The sequence below is a fragment of the Aythya marila genome, assembly GCF_965140915.1.
Source record: "Aythya marila genome assembly, chromosome: 1".
Lineage (NCBI taxonomy): Eukaryota > Metazoa > Chordata > Aves > Anseriformes > Anatidae > Aythya > Aythya marila.
The window spans coordinates 46,003,365-46,023,133 of NC_139042.1; the positions used below are offsets into that span (position 1 = coordinate 46,003,365).

Sequence of the window (19,769 nt, forward strand, 5' to 3'; positions counted from 1 at the left end):
ATTTATCAAATCTTCTAGGATGTGCTGTAAGGTGTGCTCCTGCTACTTTTTCCTGTCTGCAGCCAGTATTGGCATGCTTCTGAAATGCTGTCACTGTCCCTTCTTGCTTCTAGGCTAAAAATCAAACCGATGGTGCATGGGCAATGAGGTGGTGAGTACTTGGGAATACTTCTTGTAGTTACTCAAAAAGAGTAGAAATGTTTTAATAAACAATGCTTTATGCTTTTTAAGGCACAGATGTAAAATGTAAGATGGTTCGGAACATTCTCAGAGGTGTTAACCAAAAGCTCAGGCATTATCACCTCTTAAGAAAATTGGTTGGGGAGCGCTACTTGTTTTCTTGTGCTTTTAAAACAAACATCTACTTATCAGATGGTAAAATCATGGTGTTGAGAGTGTGACCGTAGCTTTTGACGTATTGGTAGAGATAGTAAACATTTTCTTGGTAGCACAAATGACCAAGTCACATGCACTGAATTTCCAGCAGCTTTGACAACATTAATATTTTACCTTATGCTAATGATCATGTGTGAGCAAGCACTTGGCAGAAAACAGAGTTGTTGTTTTTTTTTTTTTTTTTTTCCTTACTACTGGAGACAAAAAGACAACATCCTCCCTCGCCTAAGATAAATTAATTTATTTGAGCTAGTGGAACAAAATCATCCAATACTTTCTTCTGGCCTGTTAAGAATGGAACAAAACATGAACTGGTGAGGTATCATAGATATGAAGGAGGAACTCAGTTTCTTCCATAAAAGAAATCCACAAATTATTTTAAAATATTTTTAAAGCTGTGGAAAGGTGGTAACAACATAAAGTAGGGAAGGTCAGTAGCCTCTCTGATTGAAATGGTAAAAACTCAGTGGTGAACAGTGACAAAAGCTCATCAATAAACTGAAGTGCTGATATTCTGTGGAAACCAGGTTCTCAATCAAGGCTTGGGAGCCAGTGCTTGTCTTTAAAATGAAATGAGTTTTGTATATGAGGTAGAAACTCTTCTGTTTTTTAAACCATAATATGTCCCTCTTCTCCACATTATCTTATTGTTTTTAATCACGTTATAGCTGAAGTTTGGTTGCAAAATTATAAAACAAACATAAGTATAAAGGCATCTGGATTCTGAACATTGTTTCTTCATCTTCTCTGTAACACAATAAAAAAAAAAATCTCATAAAAAAAAAAAAAGAAGCTTGTATATAGGCCAATGTATAGCATACAGACAATATAATAGGACATTATATAGACCTCAGCTTCTTATTCTTTTGCAGTACAGTCAGTAGTGGGTAAAGTAGTCCTTCCAACTTATTTATGTTGAATAGCTTCCATAGATCCCTAAATATTGTTTCATGTAATCTTATTTATCCTAGGAGACCAGGCAAGATGTTTTGTAAGGCAAGATATTCATATTCTGATGCTTAGTAATTAACTGCAGGATCCACATACTCAAGGCCTAAAGATGGCTTTCTACCACTATTAATCCACCGCCTCTTATTAAGCACAGATGATACTTCCCTATACTTATGGATTATTTCCACCTCTGAATCTTACAGAAACTGCAGAATTAACCCCAAATAGCCCAGCTTAATAATCAATGAAAAATCACCAAGTGTCAAAATACTGGCTCCCATACTGGTATAGCAATTGTAGTGGTTGTGCAGTTGTAAAGTCACAGCTTTTGAGAGCTGCTGTATCTGTCATGTACTACAGAATGGACCTGCCCACAAATCTCCTTCTTCAGTGCTCACAGGCATTTTTTTTCCATTTCATTTCTCATTTTGGATTTGTCAACATCCTACCATGTCTGTCTACAAGGCAGAGGAGCTCCCTTTTGTTCGACATGAGCTGAACACCTAGGGGCACTAAAGGGGTTAAGTGGAGGAAATTCTTGTCAACTTCAATAGAGAATCAAGCATTTAAAAAAATTTTCTGTAAGAACCCAGTATGTCTGACATCAGAGCCACAGCACATCACAGCAAAAGAGTAAAATTTTTACTTAAAGGGGTTTTTATACTTTCTGAGTGGAAAATATTCATATTGTGGTTTCACACTAAAAATAAATTCTTCCATTCACAGCCAGCAACAGGTAGCTGAGGTTAGATCAAACCACTAGCTTACTAATGACTATGAATTGCAGTATCTATAGAAATGACCAGAATTCAAGGCAGTCTCTAAAATAAGTTTGATGAATCATTCTTGAAAAAATGTTATTCATGCCATAATAAATAGGCTCAGCGTAAATGTTTGCTATACAAATCATACTTTAAGTATTTTTCAAAAAATATAAAATACTATTCCTTTTTAATTTGTAAACTGAAATGATCGGCTTTCTTTCCTTTTGAAAGGCTTTTATTTATTTATTTTTTTTTCACAACATGTCTGAGAATACTCAAGTGATTCTGGGATCCTAATGTTAAGTGACTGAACTGAAAACATTCCTTTTGTGCAAGCATCTTGAATGTAATAAATAACAGCTCTTAAAAGTAAAGAATCCGAACTGTCTTGAGTTATAGTGAAAGCTATTGTTCAACAAAGATGCATTAAGAAGCAAAAGCTGATAAAATCTTTAGATTCTTATTCTGCTGTGTATCATTTTTTGGTAGTAAATTACTAGGTCATATCCTCTGCTTGTATAAATCATCAGACCGCCACTACCATTAATGGAGCCAGGTTCATCTACCCAATTTGAGAATTTGGGTTTCAGTCAACAAAAAAAAAAAAAAACCAGCAGCAACCACTTTCTGCAGCACTGTTACCTAATTTTCTATGGAGGTATATTTTCAGAAAGGAGTGATCTTACACCCACAAGACTGGCAGACCCTAACAACAAAAGGAGACTAGGATGGTTAGGAAAGAAGGATTAAATAAATAAACAAACAAATAAACAAATAAATAAGTAGATAAACAAATAAATAAAACACTATAAAACACTCCACCAAGGAAGCAGACACCAAAATATTAAAATTTTTTCATCTGATTTTTCACTTGATTCAAAAATTTTCCACATTTTCTTTTTGGTCCTTAGTGCTTTATTGCCCTGATAAGCCTTATTTTAGGTCTCTGGAATAGGTGCCAAAGATAATAGTTTTTTCATATCCACAAAAATTGTAGACAGCCTTCAACAGGGAAAAAAAAAAAAAAAAAAAAAAAAAGAAGGAGAAGGAGAAGGAGAAGGAGAAGGAGAAGGAGAAGGAGAAGGAGAAGGAGAAGGAGAAGGAGAAGGAGAAGGAGGAGGAAAAGGAGGAGGAGAAGGAGGAGGAGAAGGAGGAGGAGAAGGAGGAGGAGAAGGAGAAGGAGAAGGAGAAGGAGAAGGAGAAGGAGAAGGAGAAGGAGAAGGAGAAGGAGGAGGAGAAGGAGAAGGAGGAGGAGGAGGAGAAGGAGGAGGAGGAGGAGGAGGAGGAGGAGGAGGAGGAGGAGGAGGAGGAGGAGGAGGAGGAGGAGGAGGAGGAGGAGGAGGAGGAGGAGGAGAATATCTTTCATGCTAACTACATGATATGCCTGAATCAAATGTGGACAACTCAGGTTTAAGTCTCTATATTTAGAAATGGACATTTTTTGTGTCTGCTCGCTTCCTGTATTGCGATTGTGTGACTAAGTCTCTCAGTAAATGCAATTCAGCATTAAAACCAACATTCATTATTTCCTGGCCACTGGTGCTCATAGCCATTGCTCCTACAGCTTTCAAATATCTAGACAAGTTTTTTTTTTGTTGTTGTTGTTGTTTTTGTTTTTTTTTTTCCCTGAAAACCAGGCTATAAGTTACTTATAACACAATAATTTTATTTGTAGCACAATTGCAGCCATAGAAGGAGACTGGTAAAACAGTCTTGCCTATTCAAAAAAAAAAGAAAACAGTGGTCTACTGGCTTCTCCTGCTTCTTTGCATATGTTCAAAAATCTTTCAACATTTAAAAAGTCCCTATGTTTTTAAGGCATATTTAAAAGATTTGGCATCACTGTGATATGTACATACCTGCTTTATATAACATATCAAATCTGTGCACGCAACCACCCTTTTACCTCTCACCTGCTGACAATGTTTTCTCCCAAAGCAGTTCATAAGTCCTAAGGGGTTATGAACCTGCCTTTCTGTGCATTTGCGTGCAAATTTATATTGGCATGTTCGGGAACTGACAAGGCCTTTGAAAGTTGTCACATTATGATTAGCAATATGAAAAACAGCATCTTCATCACTCATTTCTCACTGAAAGTACAGAGTGGAAAAAAGCTGTTCTGTTTACTGGACCAACATACCACACTTGTGAGACTTCAAGATACACAATGCGGAGTGGATGTACTCTGTACATGTACTCTCTCACGGTTGGGGGAAGGATGTGCTTTTCATGGTCTCATATGAAAAACAGAGGAGAATGCTATAAAAAAAGGTTGTACTCTAAAATAAGAGTATAAGTAGCAGTGAGCATGGTAATAGGAGGTAGCTTCTTTCCATTCGTCATTTCCCCTAGAAGAGATATAATTGTAATGTGCATATATATACAGGAGATATAATGTGTAATATAGAAATGTAACTGAGAAAATATTTTGCCCATCTTAATGGGCATCTTAGATCAAAGCAGTGCTAGCACGCATAGACACTTCTGAGAGTAGTTCACTGTAGTTTACTTTAAGCATGCTTTCACTCATTTAACTTCAGATACTGCTTATAGCTGATTTAGTAATACTGTCACAAAACACTGTGCAGATACTCTTACTATGAATGAGCCTATGCCAGTTAACCAAACTGTCAGCTAAACAAAATTAATGGTCTACCTAAACTTTCTTGCAACAGCTGAACTGAAGTGAATTCAGTCAAACTGTTGCAACCTCAGTACATAAAAACAAAACAACAATAACAAAAAAAAAAGAAAAAAAAAAAAAAGAAAAAAAAAGGGAAAAGAGTCTGCACACAAGTTTGTAAAGTAAAATGCCTAATGAGAATCTACAGAACCATTAATGGAATCAATCCCAGAATAGATTTCCTGAGCACAAAACTTAAAGATCAATTCCTAAAGGAAGCAACTGCATATCTGCTACAGCAGTTATAGGAATAAATTATCTTAGTCATAGAGTAAGTTAAGCAGGATCAGAATGAAGGTTAAAAATCCTAAAGTAAGGTTGCCATTCCTTAACTCAAAAGTGTATGTCATGCAATTATAAACTTTATTTATTCCCCTAGGCAGCTGGGATTTTCCCAGGATACCCATTCAAGTGTATGTTCAATCAGTACATATTCAGGAATTCACCTCTTGTCTATACAAAGTTTCAAGGAGGTCAAGGGGAATTTTGTCATTGCCTGCAGTGAGGCCAGGCATTTCACCCACGAATCTTGCAGCTGAAGTGAGGTCTTTGGATAAAAACTGTGTGAAATGTAAACAGCATCCTGGACACATTTAATAAATTGAACAGGATGTCCCTCCATATAATAGTTTTCTTAGTTTATTTTATCAAATTATTATTGTTATTGTTATTGCTGTTATATAATTATTAATAATTTAATAATAATAATATAAAATAACAATAATATAAAATAATAATAATATATAATAATAATAATAATATAAAATAACATGACCTTCTTATTTTTTTTGTAGCAGAGATTTTAAGGGGGTGAACTGTGACAGTTTTTCTCTCTTCAATCTCATCCCTCAGACAGCATGCATATAGAAACATTTTGCATAAATTTAAAATACTTTATTGGGATCTGATTCATTCTCTTGTTTGCCATGCTAAAGCACAATACGTTACACATTGTTTTTTCTCTGTGAAAGCCTGCAAAATCACTTAGTAATCACAAGGTTCCATAAACCACCCACTCTATAACCTGGGGGCTAAGGGAGCATGAGGACAAATGGAAAAAGAATGAACACTTTCCATATCTTGTGGAAAGATGAGGCTATAGTGATTATCCTTGGAGGAAACTGTTTTGAGGACTGTTTGCTTTAAGATGTATTTAATACCCAAAATTAAGATATACTATCTTAATTTATTCTTAAAAATTAAATAAGTGCTGTGACATATGAAAGTTTACAAGTTAATGAAAGATAAATCCACGAGAAAGTCTTTTTTTGACTTCTGTCAGTAGCTACGTACAAAATAAATTTGTAAAAAGAAAAAATGACATTGCCCAAATCAAACAGATAAAAGTACAGATTCAGTTTCACTATAATATTGAAATGGAGTTTACCTACATAATTTTAGGCAACTATTCCACATTGGAATAAGAGCTCCTATAGCCTAATCTTTGCAAAATTGCAAAATTCTAAAAAAAAAAAAAAAAAAAAAAAAAAAAAAAAAGTTACTTCTATGCAATTAAGTTATTATTCGGGAGTAAGACTGTATCATCCTTATTCATGAAGTCTGTCTTTGTGAGTTTGCTTGAAACAAGATCTGTGGGAGGGATCTCTTTCCTCCTGGACTGCAAATAAATTCGACAAGCCCAAGAATGTTCCTGGGCACCATGTTCCAACTGGCCCTAAAAGGACAGTGTCTATAGTAGGCAATTCCCTTAACCTCTAAAAGAGGGGAGCTGCCGGAAACCTGATTTTTGGGAATGACCCTGGAACTTTTTGACTCCGGAACTGCGCTGGGGAGAGTACTTTTTGGCACGTGCTTAGTTCACACAAGTCTTGATGCTTCACTAGTGTGGGCAACAGCCATCCATTGTCCAGGAACATTTACACCTACTGTCTGATTTGCTAGTACAGAGGTAGTCAGGGATACTGTTTCCCACTTTGAGACTTTGTACTGTGATTGCATGTGTGCTGGAGAGAAAGGTTCAGGCACAATTCTAATGTAAAGGACTTCACTTTTTATACCATAACCTTCCAATTCCCTATCCCCCTATCATATGTTTCAGAGCACTTTAGAGAGTCTTCCACTTAAGACAAAAGGGTCTGAGGGAAGCACAAACACACCCCTCCCCCCCTCCAAGAGCCATGGTGAGAATATTAGGCAGTATGCAGGTACATAACCTTTGGATGTGGCTGCAATATTATGGGATTCTCATGCATGGGTTTCACACTATGAAAACGATACTTCTCCAACAAAAAGTTAATAAAGAATAAAAACATATACACCATAAACAACTGCCTAATCTCCCAAAGTATTCTGTCTCCATCTGCAGAGCAGCATAGGTAGAAAACAGTAAACTTACTTGTATAACAAACACTGCATTCAGCAAATTCTGCAAGAAAACACTGAACCTCCTGCTTCTCTTTACTTTTCTTCACTGCAGATAGGTGAGTACCCAAAGTGCATTCTTCATCCCTTAACTGCTCTACTTAACGCACTTCATAGTGTCAAATAAATCAGCTAATAATAATAACCGCAACAATCCATTAAATTGTCACTCTAAAATAATTAAACAAAATGTGAAACAAAATGACCCAAAGCAAGCAAAAACAGTTTCAAAATTTTCTCCTGTTTGCATTATTTTATGCAGGAGAAAAGGAAGAATAACTTAGTTTGCTCTGTGCATGTGTTTGTGTATGCCAACTTTCACGTCTTACATGTCGACAAGAAATAACAATACTTAAATCAGTAACTGATAAAAACTGTACTACACTGGAAGCTGACAAAGGTCCAATTTGATTTTTACACCTCAAGTAGAAATGTCTGTCTCAAAGTAGTAGTTTTACATATAACCATTGAGTGCATTTAATTTAAAGTACAACTAATTCTGAAACACAGATTGCTGTAGCCCGAACGTTTGACTTCATTTCTGAAGACAACAATGTTAAGTTTGAATGATCATTTAGAAATTTTCAATTGCAGTTTTTTTTGAGATATGATAAAAGGTCATCAGGATATTATTTTAACAGTAATCATATTGACAACCACACAATTTATGTATGATCAGTGGATATACACTGCTTCAGAGTTAGTCCTAATCAAAATAAAAAAGGGAGGGTAATTAAAAAACAAAACAAAACAAAACAAAAAAAAAACCCACCACACACATCTTCTTTCTTGTTCAAGCTGATTCAGCCTGATACATTTTGCCTGCAACATCTGATTTGCATCAAGTGCCTTCTCTTTTAATATATCTCAGGTGCACAGAGTGGTTTTGCAGTTTTGCAGTAGGCTTTCAGGAAAGCAGAGCTACAGTGATTATACAGTTTCTTACATTTTTCAAACAGATTTTCTCCCTTGGTGAGATTGTTTTAAAATGTAACTTTAGTTCAATGGTATTAAAACATCTATAAATAATCTATAAATTGCATTGTAAAATCTTGTAATTGTTGACAACTTCTACTGAAATGGGAACCATTTTATTCTAAAAGTTTAAACACGTTAGCCATAAGCTTCTCTAATTAGCACACAGGATTTCAGTTAAAATGAACAACAACAAAAAAAAATCCTGTAGAAGAAGCAAAGAAACTTCGGGTATGTAGTACAGTCTCCTGCCTTTTCCGAAGGCTGAAAACTACCAAACTCCCATCAAGTGAAATCCATTCTACCTATGCCTGTAGGTAGTTGCATTGGCTTTCTCAACAATGCCTATGACAGAGGAACAGTAAATAACAAATATTTTTATTGTAGTAAGACCTCTGTTTCTGACATCTGAAGCAGAACAACACTAAATTAAAACACAGGGTAACTACTTAAAGACACACAAAATATTCTCTAGCAATAAAAGCCATACTAAAGAAATGAAAAGAGGATGTTTTCTGGAACTGTGTATTTCAATGTCACATGAATGGAAAAACACTTTATATCTCTCTAAAGTGCAGGATAGCTACAGTGGAAATCATTTTTTCCACCTTGTCTTCAACTTTATAGGGTGTATACTAATAAGAATGTTGCACCCTCCTCTTTCACCTTTTGTCCCAATAAGTGGCAGTAAACCCTTATGTATTAAGGTGAGGAAGGGTCAAGTGGAGGGACAGGGACCAGGACCAAAGGGAAGAAATATAAAGAGAGAAATAAGATTAATATATAGAGGGTCTCCTCAGACTGAAACAATGCTTTTGGAAAAAAGAAATACTATATATGTGCCCAGAGTTTTCATGTCAAAGAGTCTTAATTTCAATGAGATATCTTTTTTTTTTCTTTTTCTAAATTTCCTGTTTTAAATCATATTATGCACAGTTCCAGTTTTCTAATTAAAACAACAACAACAACAAACGTACTGCTTATTTTTCTATGAAAAAAAAAATGGAAAAATAAAAAAGAAAGCAAATTGAGTATTTTCATTAGTAAGGATTTGATATGTTTTTTTTCACCATTTAGTCTACCTGTGACCCCAACCTGCAATTAATTTATTTAAGATGAGCCAATACACAGCTGACATTTTCAGTAAGAAGTCTATCCAACTCCTATTCATACAGACATTACTCAATCAAGGATGCTCTCATATTCAGCCAATTTCTTTCTGGGTCTTTGCTCCAGTGTCTGATTGAGAAATTAGTCTCAGAAAATGAGATCATTATTACTCACTGTACCTGCACACATCTAGGAACATCTGAGACAAGACAGACTGTTCAAATCCTTCTTCCTCAACAATTAATTCCTAAAAATAATTGAATGTTCTACTGCAGTGCAGAAATGCATTCTATTCTCCCCTATCATTTAAGAATAAGCCCTAAGATTTCACTCATCACAAAAACTAATAATTTTGTATTTTCCAAAGTGAAAATTATATCAGTTCATGTCGTGCATTAAAAAAAAAAAAAAAAAAAAAGCAAATCATGCATGGTGCAGTAAGTGATCAGTACCTTGCTACTGTCAAATCACTTCCACCTCAGACAAGCTGATGGTTTGGTAAGAAAGTGTAAAAGTAATTCCATAACTATGGAATTAATCTTCCTGACCACATAACTACTGTACTGTTCATTTGAAGAATTTTCTTTTGAAGACTGATTAGGTAACTCACTTGAATATGTAAATACTCACCTGAATATGATCTCAAATCCTTGAAGAACACATTTTATTTCCATCTAAAGTACTATACCTTTTTATTTTCCACTTGAATCAAAGTTTCTTTTTCTTTTTACTGTTATGATCACTATCTCAAAAAAGAAATTATAATCAGCCTCAAACCATTAAAGAGCAAAATAAAAAATTTGCTTGAGGATATTAATAGAGACATTCCTAAGTTACTGTACAAGCAAATTTGATGTATTTATTTGTAGCTCACACCATACGGAAAAATAATTTGCTATAAGCTATTTGTTTCCATTGTTACTATAGCCAACTGTCAGTCCAATCCTGCAAGTCTCTAACTTTATGCAAACATTACAATGACATCAGAATTCATAAAAGGTTCACAGATCAAAACACTAAAGCAACAACACAACAATTGGAGCAGTAAGAAGGGTTTTCCCCTCTCTCCTGTCTTAATAGCTCTCTTAAAATCAAAGTTCTATAGGGTGTATATCTGGCACAGCTTTTACTGTTATCCTCAAAACCTGTGTACGGAAAATTTTCCTTTTATAGACCTAGACTTTCCTATCTCAAAGGACAAAGCAGGTATGCTTTAATAACATTATCTCAATCCACTTGAAAAGCCCTCTTAATTCTTACTGAAACAATCTAATCTATTTGAGGCAAGATTTTGGTTTTATTTAGAATAGTAAAGCTTATCTAATTAAGTGTAATATTAGGTTGTTAACTAACATGCAGAAGCCAACTTTTAAGAGTCTACTGCACACATGCTAATTTATACTAACAGAAGCCTAAATCCCAGAACACTAGTTAGACCAATGTACTGCATAATGCCATCTTCCTGTGTATACCTTCATTCCCAAGTGTCATATATACAACCTAATTCGCTGGTAGCATGCTTACTATACTGAGGAGGAATGTACTAGTTATCCTCACTAAGAACCAAGTGGAATGTGACAACCAGTGTTCAATGTCAAGACCAGCTTCAAATTTCACTATCAACAGGAAGATGGTTTTCCCTTTCCATTAGAACCTAAGTAGTTAAAATATTTGTTAGTATACAAAGCAAAACAAAACAATTGCAGTATTATAATTTCTTTAAGAGGACTTGGAGTTGCGCCTTTCTTGACTGCTACACTGCTCAGCCATGCTGCAGTTTGAAAGTTTCACCCTCAGCTTTCCTTCAAGTTACCTTCCTTGAGTGAAATATAAGTCACTGAAAAGTTAGGGCTAATCTTCAGTATTGTCAAGTTCATTAATACAATGAAAAGAATAGGTACACTGTGTACAAAAATCAGTGTTGTGTTGGTTTCCAAAATACAGCCTAAAGGTCAAAGATTTCCCCAATGAATGGGCTAGTTGATTATTCCCAGGCTTGTTTTCAACCAGCATGATTGCAAGTCTAACCAAGGACCGTTTAAGCTTTAGCACCTGATTTTTGAATTAGAACAGAGGAAGGTTACCAACCCCTTCAACATTTCAGAACAAATTTTCTGTTAATAAAAATAAACTAAAAATCCCTGTTTATCAGCAATGAAACACAATCCCACATATATACCCCAACACAATATACTGACACACTTTAGGAATAGACAAATTACTCATGTAACGTAAGCTACCTTCTTCCTGGCAAATTAGACTCAGAAGGCTAAATATATACTGTTTGTCTCTGTATACCAAATTATCCAGACAGTTCATGCAAGAGGAAAGAAAAACAGCTTTTTTTTTTTTCTTTCTTTTTCTTTTCTTTTCACTAGAGAGGTAAGGAGGAAAGAAAGGGAGAGAATGAGCAAGGCCTATGTCTCATCTATTTTTGTTTTGCAAACTAGTCAGGACTTGCACTTTTTAATTTCATTTGATGACTGATAACCAATACACACAAACACACAGGTTTTTGAATACTGCAATGTAAATTGCTTCAAACACCAGAACACAGATTAAAATTCAGGGGCAAAAAGATGTAACATTTACTTGATGCTCTGTTTTTCAACCTTTAGTGAATAACTAAATTTATTAGTTATAATTTGTTTTTGTTGGAGAGAGTTCAGAAAAGGCTGTGAGATTTTTCTATGCGTCAGCTTAAAAATACTTACAACTATTTCTTGAATGTCAGCTTAAGAAATGTATAAATAAAATTCAACATTAAGACCTCTAAACTTTGAGAGACATGCTCAGAACAGGAAATGATAGTTTGTTAATAAAGAAAGGTAAATCATTCTCTAGACTTCCAGTGGGAAACTTGGCAGGAAAAGGATTTTGACCTCAGTGGAAGGTAACTGCCACAAATGACAAATCAAGCAACTTTCTTATTACAAGTGAAGCAAATGTTTGACATAAGGCTGGACCACATTCAGACCTATCATTCCCTGTGGTCTATTCTTCTGCTTTTAACAAATAATCCTGCAAAGTTTTGCACCCACCATATCAATTTTTTTTTTTTTTTTTTTTTTTTGTGGATGATTACTTTTTTCCTATCATAAGCACAAAAGCTCATCACTTATAGAATAGGTCAAGCTTTCAGTGCCTATTAGTCCTAGTCTGGAATGAATTAATGCATTTTCCTATTCCATTTTCCTTCTCTGATGTAGGAACAGCATATGTGACATTTGTGTAAAGGAAGTGAAAATCATGCATTATTTTCAGATGAAGCAGTAAACAAATAAAAGTACACTTGGAGTACACTTCTATTTTGTTTTTCCAGATGATCAGATTAAAGTCACTGTGACTATATTATTTTGAAGTTTGCAATTTGAAGTACTGGTTTTCCCAACTCAGAACAATAAATGGGGGGGGAAAAAATGACAAGTAGCCCAGTTTAATTTCAAACGTTAATATATTTTCTATTTTATAGTGAACATATGCATCGTTCACCCCTTATTTGCAGCAACTATGACGTCCTCATAAAAAGGGGTGACATTTGTAAGATGCCTCTTAAAATAAATATTTCTTTTATAAAATAATAAAACTTCAAATAAATATTCTTTACACTAAACAATATGTTGAAAAAAATTAGAAAATAAAGGCTGAATTTTACTGTAACTGTACAATATACATGAAGTCCAAAGGGAAATCAGAGTCTTGTAATAGGTTTCTGTAAGACAAAATACAATCTAAAAACATACTGATTGATTCACATTCTTCCGAATGTACAACATATTAGTATAATATTTTGTGACTGTGCCATGTCTTATGACACGAATTACTTTTTCACAGTTGAAAATATTATTGTATATACAAAAATATAGCACATTATCTCTGGCAGAAAACAATGAAAAAAGGGAGTCATTTGCTAATTTACAAATTTTTGCAAGTACTATTCACAAACAATAGAGTTGCCTAGGAGTGTCTGTGTTGCTTTAGCTTATGCAATATGTGGGTCACAATGTACTGTATCCTTTTTTTTTTTTTCTTTCCCTGTATCCCACTAGCTGGATTCTAGCAAGCATATCAGTTAAGATGGCACACAAAGAGAAAAGCATGTCACTGCAAACAGCAAAGTGTATCCCCAACCCTTCTACTACAGTGCCAAGACCATAGTTGCTTAGTTGGTTGCATATGTATGTTAAAATAATCCTTATTACTTGACTATTTCCGATTAGTGATGCTATGTTGGCTTTTCAAAGTTCCTGGGGGGGACACTGGGAACTTTGCAGCAAACTGTGTTTGAGTGTTTACAGCGGCACCCAGGCCTATTTACCCGGTCATAACAGCCCTGGCACAATTTAAGGCAACCCTTGGCTGGCAGGTAACACCACAAGCAAGGCAGAAAGAGGGAAACCACACCCATGGCAGACCATCTAGTGCAGCAATGCGACTGACTGCAAGAGCAGGGGTTGTCAGCGCAGTTGTCCTCATCATCATTAGAGCAGTGATAGAAGAGGCCCTTCACACAGCAAACACAAGTCCCGTAATCAACCACGTTCTGGGCTGAGCAAAGACACTGCTTGTCACAGATCCAACATGATGGGAGGGTCCTTGGATAAGTGCACTCCTTACACTTGCATTTCCCACAGTCCTCGCACCTGTAGCTGTGCGTTCCCAAGTCTTCTTTGCTCAGCGGCTTCAGCTCACTTGACTTGAGCTCAGACTTGGGTTGCATTCGGATTATCCCGTCAGCCAGAGGCCCTGAAGATGATCCTAGAAGTCTTTGTTCGGAGGAATTACTGCTCGTACTTGTCCTCGTACTGCTCCGTGAACCTGTGCTGACTGTGCTGATGGAGCGGGACAGAGGTGCCCGAGGAGAAACGTGGGTTTGCATGTGCTGAATCCGGCTAAAATGACGATGTTCAGGCAAGCCATGGGGCCTTTCATTTTTGGGTTGGGTTGCTAGGCGAGGAGTGGACTTGACCCCAGGCCGTGGAGCCACTGTCGGTCCCTCTGTGTACTCATTTGTGTTTCGGATGGCTCTGATCTGGTCCAAGGACAAGACGTGAACCTGCTGTGCCAGGACATCCCTCAGGTCGGGCTCCCCGTGTGGTCTCCCACTGTCACGTCGAGCCTGTAGCAAGACCTGCGACCCACTACCGTGCTGAGCTCTTGTCTCCATCAGTGCCCGGAAGCGTGCTCACTCCAGCAGGCTTAGAACACATCTGAAATCCTGGAGCAACAAAGAGAGGATTCACTAATTGCAACACATCTCATGCTTTCCAGCAGCCTTTCCGGCCTGCAGGATCCCACAGAACTGCACACATTCAAGCAATGAATCAGCCATTAAAAAAGGAGTCACATCTAGGATGGAGTGTAGCACAGGTCAGCTGAATATGCCTCACTTGGCCTGTTTAGGCTACTCTTGAGGAGAGCTTAAAGAAGATTCTGTTCTAGGTCCATGTATTTTAACTCATGGCTCTAGAAAGTCTAGGCATTACACCTGATAACCAAGACTTCCTAGGCCATCTTCTGGTTAGACTGCGGGTTCTAATGTTGGTAAATTTCAGCTATGTGAAGTCACTCTTTACATGATACTACTGAAAAACTTATTTTACATTAAATAATAATAATAATAAAAAAAAAAAAGAGCCTGAAAGTATTTAGCAAGTGTAATGTGACCTGCTGATGACAGACATAATTCTCCAATTTTGTTTAAAACTGGATAATATTTTAGTAGGCTAGTCTCTTTACACATTAAACTTTACATGATGTAAATAGGAAATTTTAGTTTAATACCAATGGTCCCAAGAAAAACACTAAATAGCAATAAAATGTTTGAGGTTAGACATTAAATGAGTTAGTGCTACCAAAAACTTCAACAGCAGAAGTAAAAATATCTTTCTCCAATATTTTAGTGTGTGTCATACTTGTGACAATCCACTACGATTGTTATTTTAAGGATCAATACTACAAAAGCAATGCTACCAGTTTTATTTTTTTTTAAACATGTAAAAAATTCCATAGACTACATTTCCAATTGTGAATATTACCAAGAGTGGCTTGTGGGACAGAGGCATGCACAATACAATCAAACAAAGCTAGCATCCAAGAAGACTATTTGATTGCAATTATTACTTTAAAGGATCATTAACTACAAAGTTGAAATGCAAACTGAAGAATTTAAATGGAAAGCCAGTAAAAGACCCAGAATATGTGAACTTGTACATAACTAACTTCCACATTAAAATATGCACAAATTTCAAGCACTGACCTCTAAATAGTTAGTATTTGTTTTGCCTTTATCATATTTTAAAGCTGTTCCCAAATCCAATTACCTATACAAAAATCCAGAACAATATTTTACAATTAAAACCCAAGCAGGAACCAAACTTCTTACAAGGACCACACAATGTCTTCAGTTATACCTAGAAAGAGCACCATAGTGTTACTCTGTACACATCAGTTACCAACAATAATACTATACCACAGTATAATAAAATATAGCCAAACACTTTAACAATGAATATCTCAAAACACTGTCTTTATTCTAACAGCAGCGGAAAACATTTAATGTTTTAACTCCTGGCATCCTACCCTCAAGTACGTTTTCTTTCCAAATAAACAAAAATAAAAATAATAATAATAAAAAAAAAAAACTGAAGTTTTAAGAGTGACCTAATGCTTTAAATATTGCCAAATCCTGGTTTTGCAGGCAGTGTCATGGTGCCCCCCTCCCAAATAAAATAAAATAAAATGTCTTGCAAAGTTGTCTTGAAGCACTGCTTCTGTTTTCTTCAAAGTAAAGTTTTAAAGTATAAAATGCTTCAGCCAACTGGCTAAGTAGGCATTCCCTCATCTAAAACTGTCTCGAGATAAAAAAGAATGTAAAATACGTTCCCCATCCTTGAGAGCAACCGGTAACCCTATCTGCCCTCCACCCTCTACCCCCCGCCCAGACTTTAGCCAGCAAAACTCCTGGCTCTCCAGCAGTGACAACCCAGCGCAAAAGCGGAGCTGACCCTGACCTGCGAGGCGCTTAAAACGACCCCGGTCTCGGCGGCAGAGCCCCCCTCAGACGCACAGGTGGGAGCTGGAGGAGAAGCTCTGGCACTTTGCTCCCTCCATCTCCCTGCAGCAGGTGGGGCGCGGCAGCCCCCCGCCCGCCGAAGCTGCAGGCAAGGCAGCGGCCCCGTCAGTGCAGACAACCTGGAGATAAAGAGGAGACATCCCCTGGGCTGGGAAGTGGGAGGGGGCGGCCGCAGCCGACTTATCAGGAAAGTCAACCCCACGTTTCCTTTTAACTCTTCCCCCCCGTGCCCTCCCCCGAAAGATGCTAAAGAAGCCTTCCCCTGCCGGGTAATGCCCGGCGCCCTGCAGACGGTTTGAGACAACACCCCCAGGACAGCTGGGTAAAGGCAGATTACCCCCTCTCGCCTCGCCATAAGCATCCCTTCAGGTCCAAAGCTCCTCTCGCTTTACCCATTCTCAGCGAGTTGTCTGAACTTCAGTTCCCCCCTCCCGCCCCTGCCCAGGAGGCATTTCTAGCTGAACATCAGTCCTAGCCGGGCGGTCTGCCTTCCTTTCTCTTTGATAGATCTGCTAACAGGTCAAGATGTAAAGCTCCAGCACGTTTATTTGCAAACACACGTATGCCTGAAAACTCCTCTGACCCACCACTTCTCGCCTTTCCATCCACCAAGCCCAGGGAAGCAGCGCTGGCCTTTTTGTGTGTGCGTGTGGGTGATAACACCATTCCCCACTTCCAAAAGCCAAAGTCCACTCTCGCAGAGCTCAAGTGCCATGATTGCTAACTTTTTCTAGCTGGGATTTTCAAAAGGGCGAGTGGGGGGCCGGGTTTAGTGCTCGCAAGTTTGGGGAACTGCGAAGCACAAGGGGCTTCTTGCGTGCTGTGGAAAAACCCCGTGTCTCGCTGGCTGGGAGAAGGAGAGCCTAAGGGGTAGAAGTCCTCTGCCCGTGAATTTCTGTTTTGTGTCCGGAGCCTGTGCAAGGCACCCCCACCCCCATCCCCACCGCACACACACCAACCACCTCCTCTTCTTTCAAAGTGCTTTGAAACCCCCATTAAGGGCCGAGTGTGTGATCGGACTATGGATTAGGGCAAAAGGAACTTTACCATCGGGGTGGGGCAAACTGACACACAAATAACTTGCAGAAAACACCAGCAGGTTTTTTTGTTGTTGTTGTTTTGTTTTGTGTTTTTTTTTTTTTTTTTTTTTTTTTTTTTGGTATGGGGGCTGCTGCACAGTAAACCCACCAAAAGGTTAAAAAAAAATAAAATAATAGAAGCTTCCCTACTCCTCCACACATGCACTCTGCACACTTTAACGTGGGGGGAGAAGTTTCCCCGTCTTCTGGATCGAATTAATTTCATCACACGAGAAATATACATGTACACACACACATACACATATTTATCCCAGGCGTGCACTCACTTCCGAATTGCACGGATCTCCCAACGCCACGACAAGACGGGCGTAAATCACGCACTGGAAGGCGGGGTGCTCGCTCTCCCTCGGGCCGGGGGGCACAAGCAGCCCCTGCCCTCGCCTCCCCCGCCGCGCCCTCCCTTCACCCCCCGGGGGCTCGTCGGAAGCCCACGCGTGCCCGGCGGGGCTGGGGCGCTCAGGACCGGCCGTGCCCTGCTCCCCGCAGCAGGGAGATCGCGTCGCAGCCCCCCGCCTCCCCTTGCAGCCCCCGCTGCCACTGCCTGCGACCCCCGCGCAGTCCCGCGGCCCCCGCGCAGCTTTCCGCCCCCCGCGGCACCCCAGCGGGGCGCAAACGCGGCTCAGCCCGCAAAACCCCAGCGGAGCTCCCCCCCCCGAGAGAAACCGCTCCGAAATCCCACCTCCAGCTCCTCTCTGGGAAAGGAAGGAGAGGGGAAGGGGGGAGAGGGAGAACCTGTGCGAATGGAAAAGGGATCGGCCTCAAACATTTCCACGAGTTTTCTTGGAGCAACCAAGGGGGGGGGGGGGGGGGGGGGGGTTACTGAAAAGCTTGTTTTGCAAAGAAGGAAAAGGCTCTCACCGTGATCGCGGCGCTGCACCAAACCCCTCTCTCTCTTGTATTTTCTTCTTCCTGCGGTTTGCAAATAAATCCAGCCCTAAAGCAAAAAAAAATTCTTTTCCAAACTCTGCTTTAGTCCAACTTGCAAATTAGAATAAGAATGATCACCATGTAAAAAGTCCAGAGCAAAGTTAGGTCCCTATCCCCAGATCGATTATAAATACGTGTGTGCGCGTATATACTATAATAATAATAAAAACACCTCTCCGGATCTGGATGGGGTTTCTTTGCTTCTAAAAAGAAATCACTCTCACATACACTTTCCTTTTTTTCGTCAATGAACAGGAGGCCGAATCGCCAATACCAAGTCACTTTTTTGTTGTTGTTGCAAATGATCGAGAGGAAGGGGAAAGCCAAAGAAAACAAAATGAAGTGGATCTAAAATAAAATCCCAAAGCTTTCTTCCACTGAGCTCCTCCAAAAAAGCAACTTGTGCAATGTAGCCGTTCTGCTGAGAGGCTGCTCGCTGCAAGCTCCTCTACCCTCTCTCCCTCTAGCTTTCTCGCTCCCTCTGCGAGCGTGTGTTGCAGGCAGCGCTGTGGTTTGCAATCGGGGGGGTGTTTTGGGAGCGCAGCGGATTTGTGGTGGTGGTTGTTGTTGTGTGTTTGGAGGAGGTGGAGGAGGAGGAGGAGGAAGATTTGAGATCTGAGCTGTAGGGGCTCGGCGTTTTTCTGCTCGCTCGCTCTCCCCCTCTCTCTCTTTTTCTTTCCGGAGGAGGTAGGGTGATCTCTCTGCAAAAGCAGCAGTAAATGGCGTCATGTGGATCTGAGGAGGAACAGAGCAGTTGTTGTCCCAGAGGATATATCGCATCCGGTCCCAGCTCATTGGCTCTGCGGGGCTACATTCACTGGCGCTCCCAGCGCCCTGCCAGCACTCCGAGCTGTGGGAGGCATTCAAAAGGGCAGCGCTGCCTCCGCCACCAGCGCCGCTGCCACCAGCGCCCCGGCCCCGGCCTGGGGAGCCCCGCAGTCCCGCTCCCGGGGCCCCGCGGCCGCGCCGCCGCCCGGCTCCACCGGAGGCTGCTCCGTGCACGCTCGCACGGCGCTCGGGGCTGCTTTTGTGCTCGCGTGTGTTTATTCAGAGGCAGGCAGCGCTCGCTTTACAGGGCGGCCCAGGGGAGCTGACTTCTCCCGGGCAAGGAGACCCGTTCCCAGGTGCTTCCCTTCCCCCACTCCTGTTCCCCCCCCCCCCCCCCCCCACACACACACACTCACTCAGTGGAATAAAACTTTAACTTTCTGTTCCCCCCCCCCCCCCCAACACCACCCCTTCCTTTTCAGCAACAAGCCCCTGGCCAAGCCGGGGAGGAGGAAGAAGGGCTGCATATTCCTCGGGGCGTTGTGCCGCGGCTGAAAACGCAGGGGTGCGGAGCGGGGCCCCGGGCTCCGCAAGAGTGGGGGTGGTCGGGGGGGGGGGAAAGCAGCAAATCCCCCGCA

The 19,769-nt window shown here is 39.7% G+C and overlaps 1 protein-coding gene across 7 annotated transcripts in view; it reads right to left on the reverse strand.

Annotated features, from left to right (window-relative positions):
• The window catches only part of SPRY2 (sprouty RTK signaling antagonist 2), a 42,339-nt gene extending 22,858 nt beyond the window's left edge, over positions 1 to 19,481 (reverse strand). For 2 of the 7 annotated variants that reach the window (XR_014319006.1, XR_014319007.1), the window contains exon 1: positions 18,295 to 19,136. Coding sequence is in view for 4 of the 7 variants with exons in the window: in XM_082778358.1 (XP_082634484.1) it covers positions 13,487 to 14,428 (942 nt within the window). In the remaining 3 variants the exon portion in view is untranslated. Of the gene's footprint in view, positions 1 to 13,129; positions 14,480 to 15,584; positions 15,675 to 16,274; positions 16,495 to 18,294 lie in introns of those variants that run through there. The other 5 variants (XM_082778358.1, XM_082778359.1, XM_082778357.1 and 2 more) reach the window with 5 other exon arrangements.
• Positions 19,482 to 19,769: the final 288 nt, after the last annotated feature.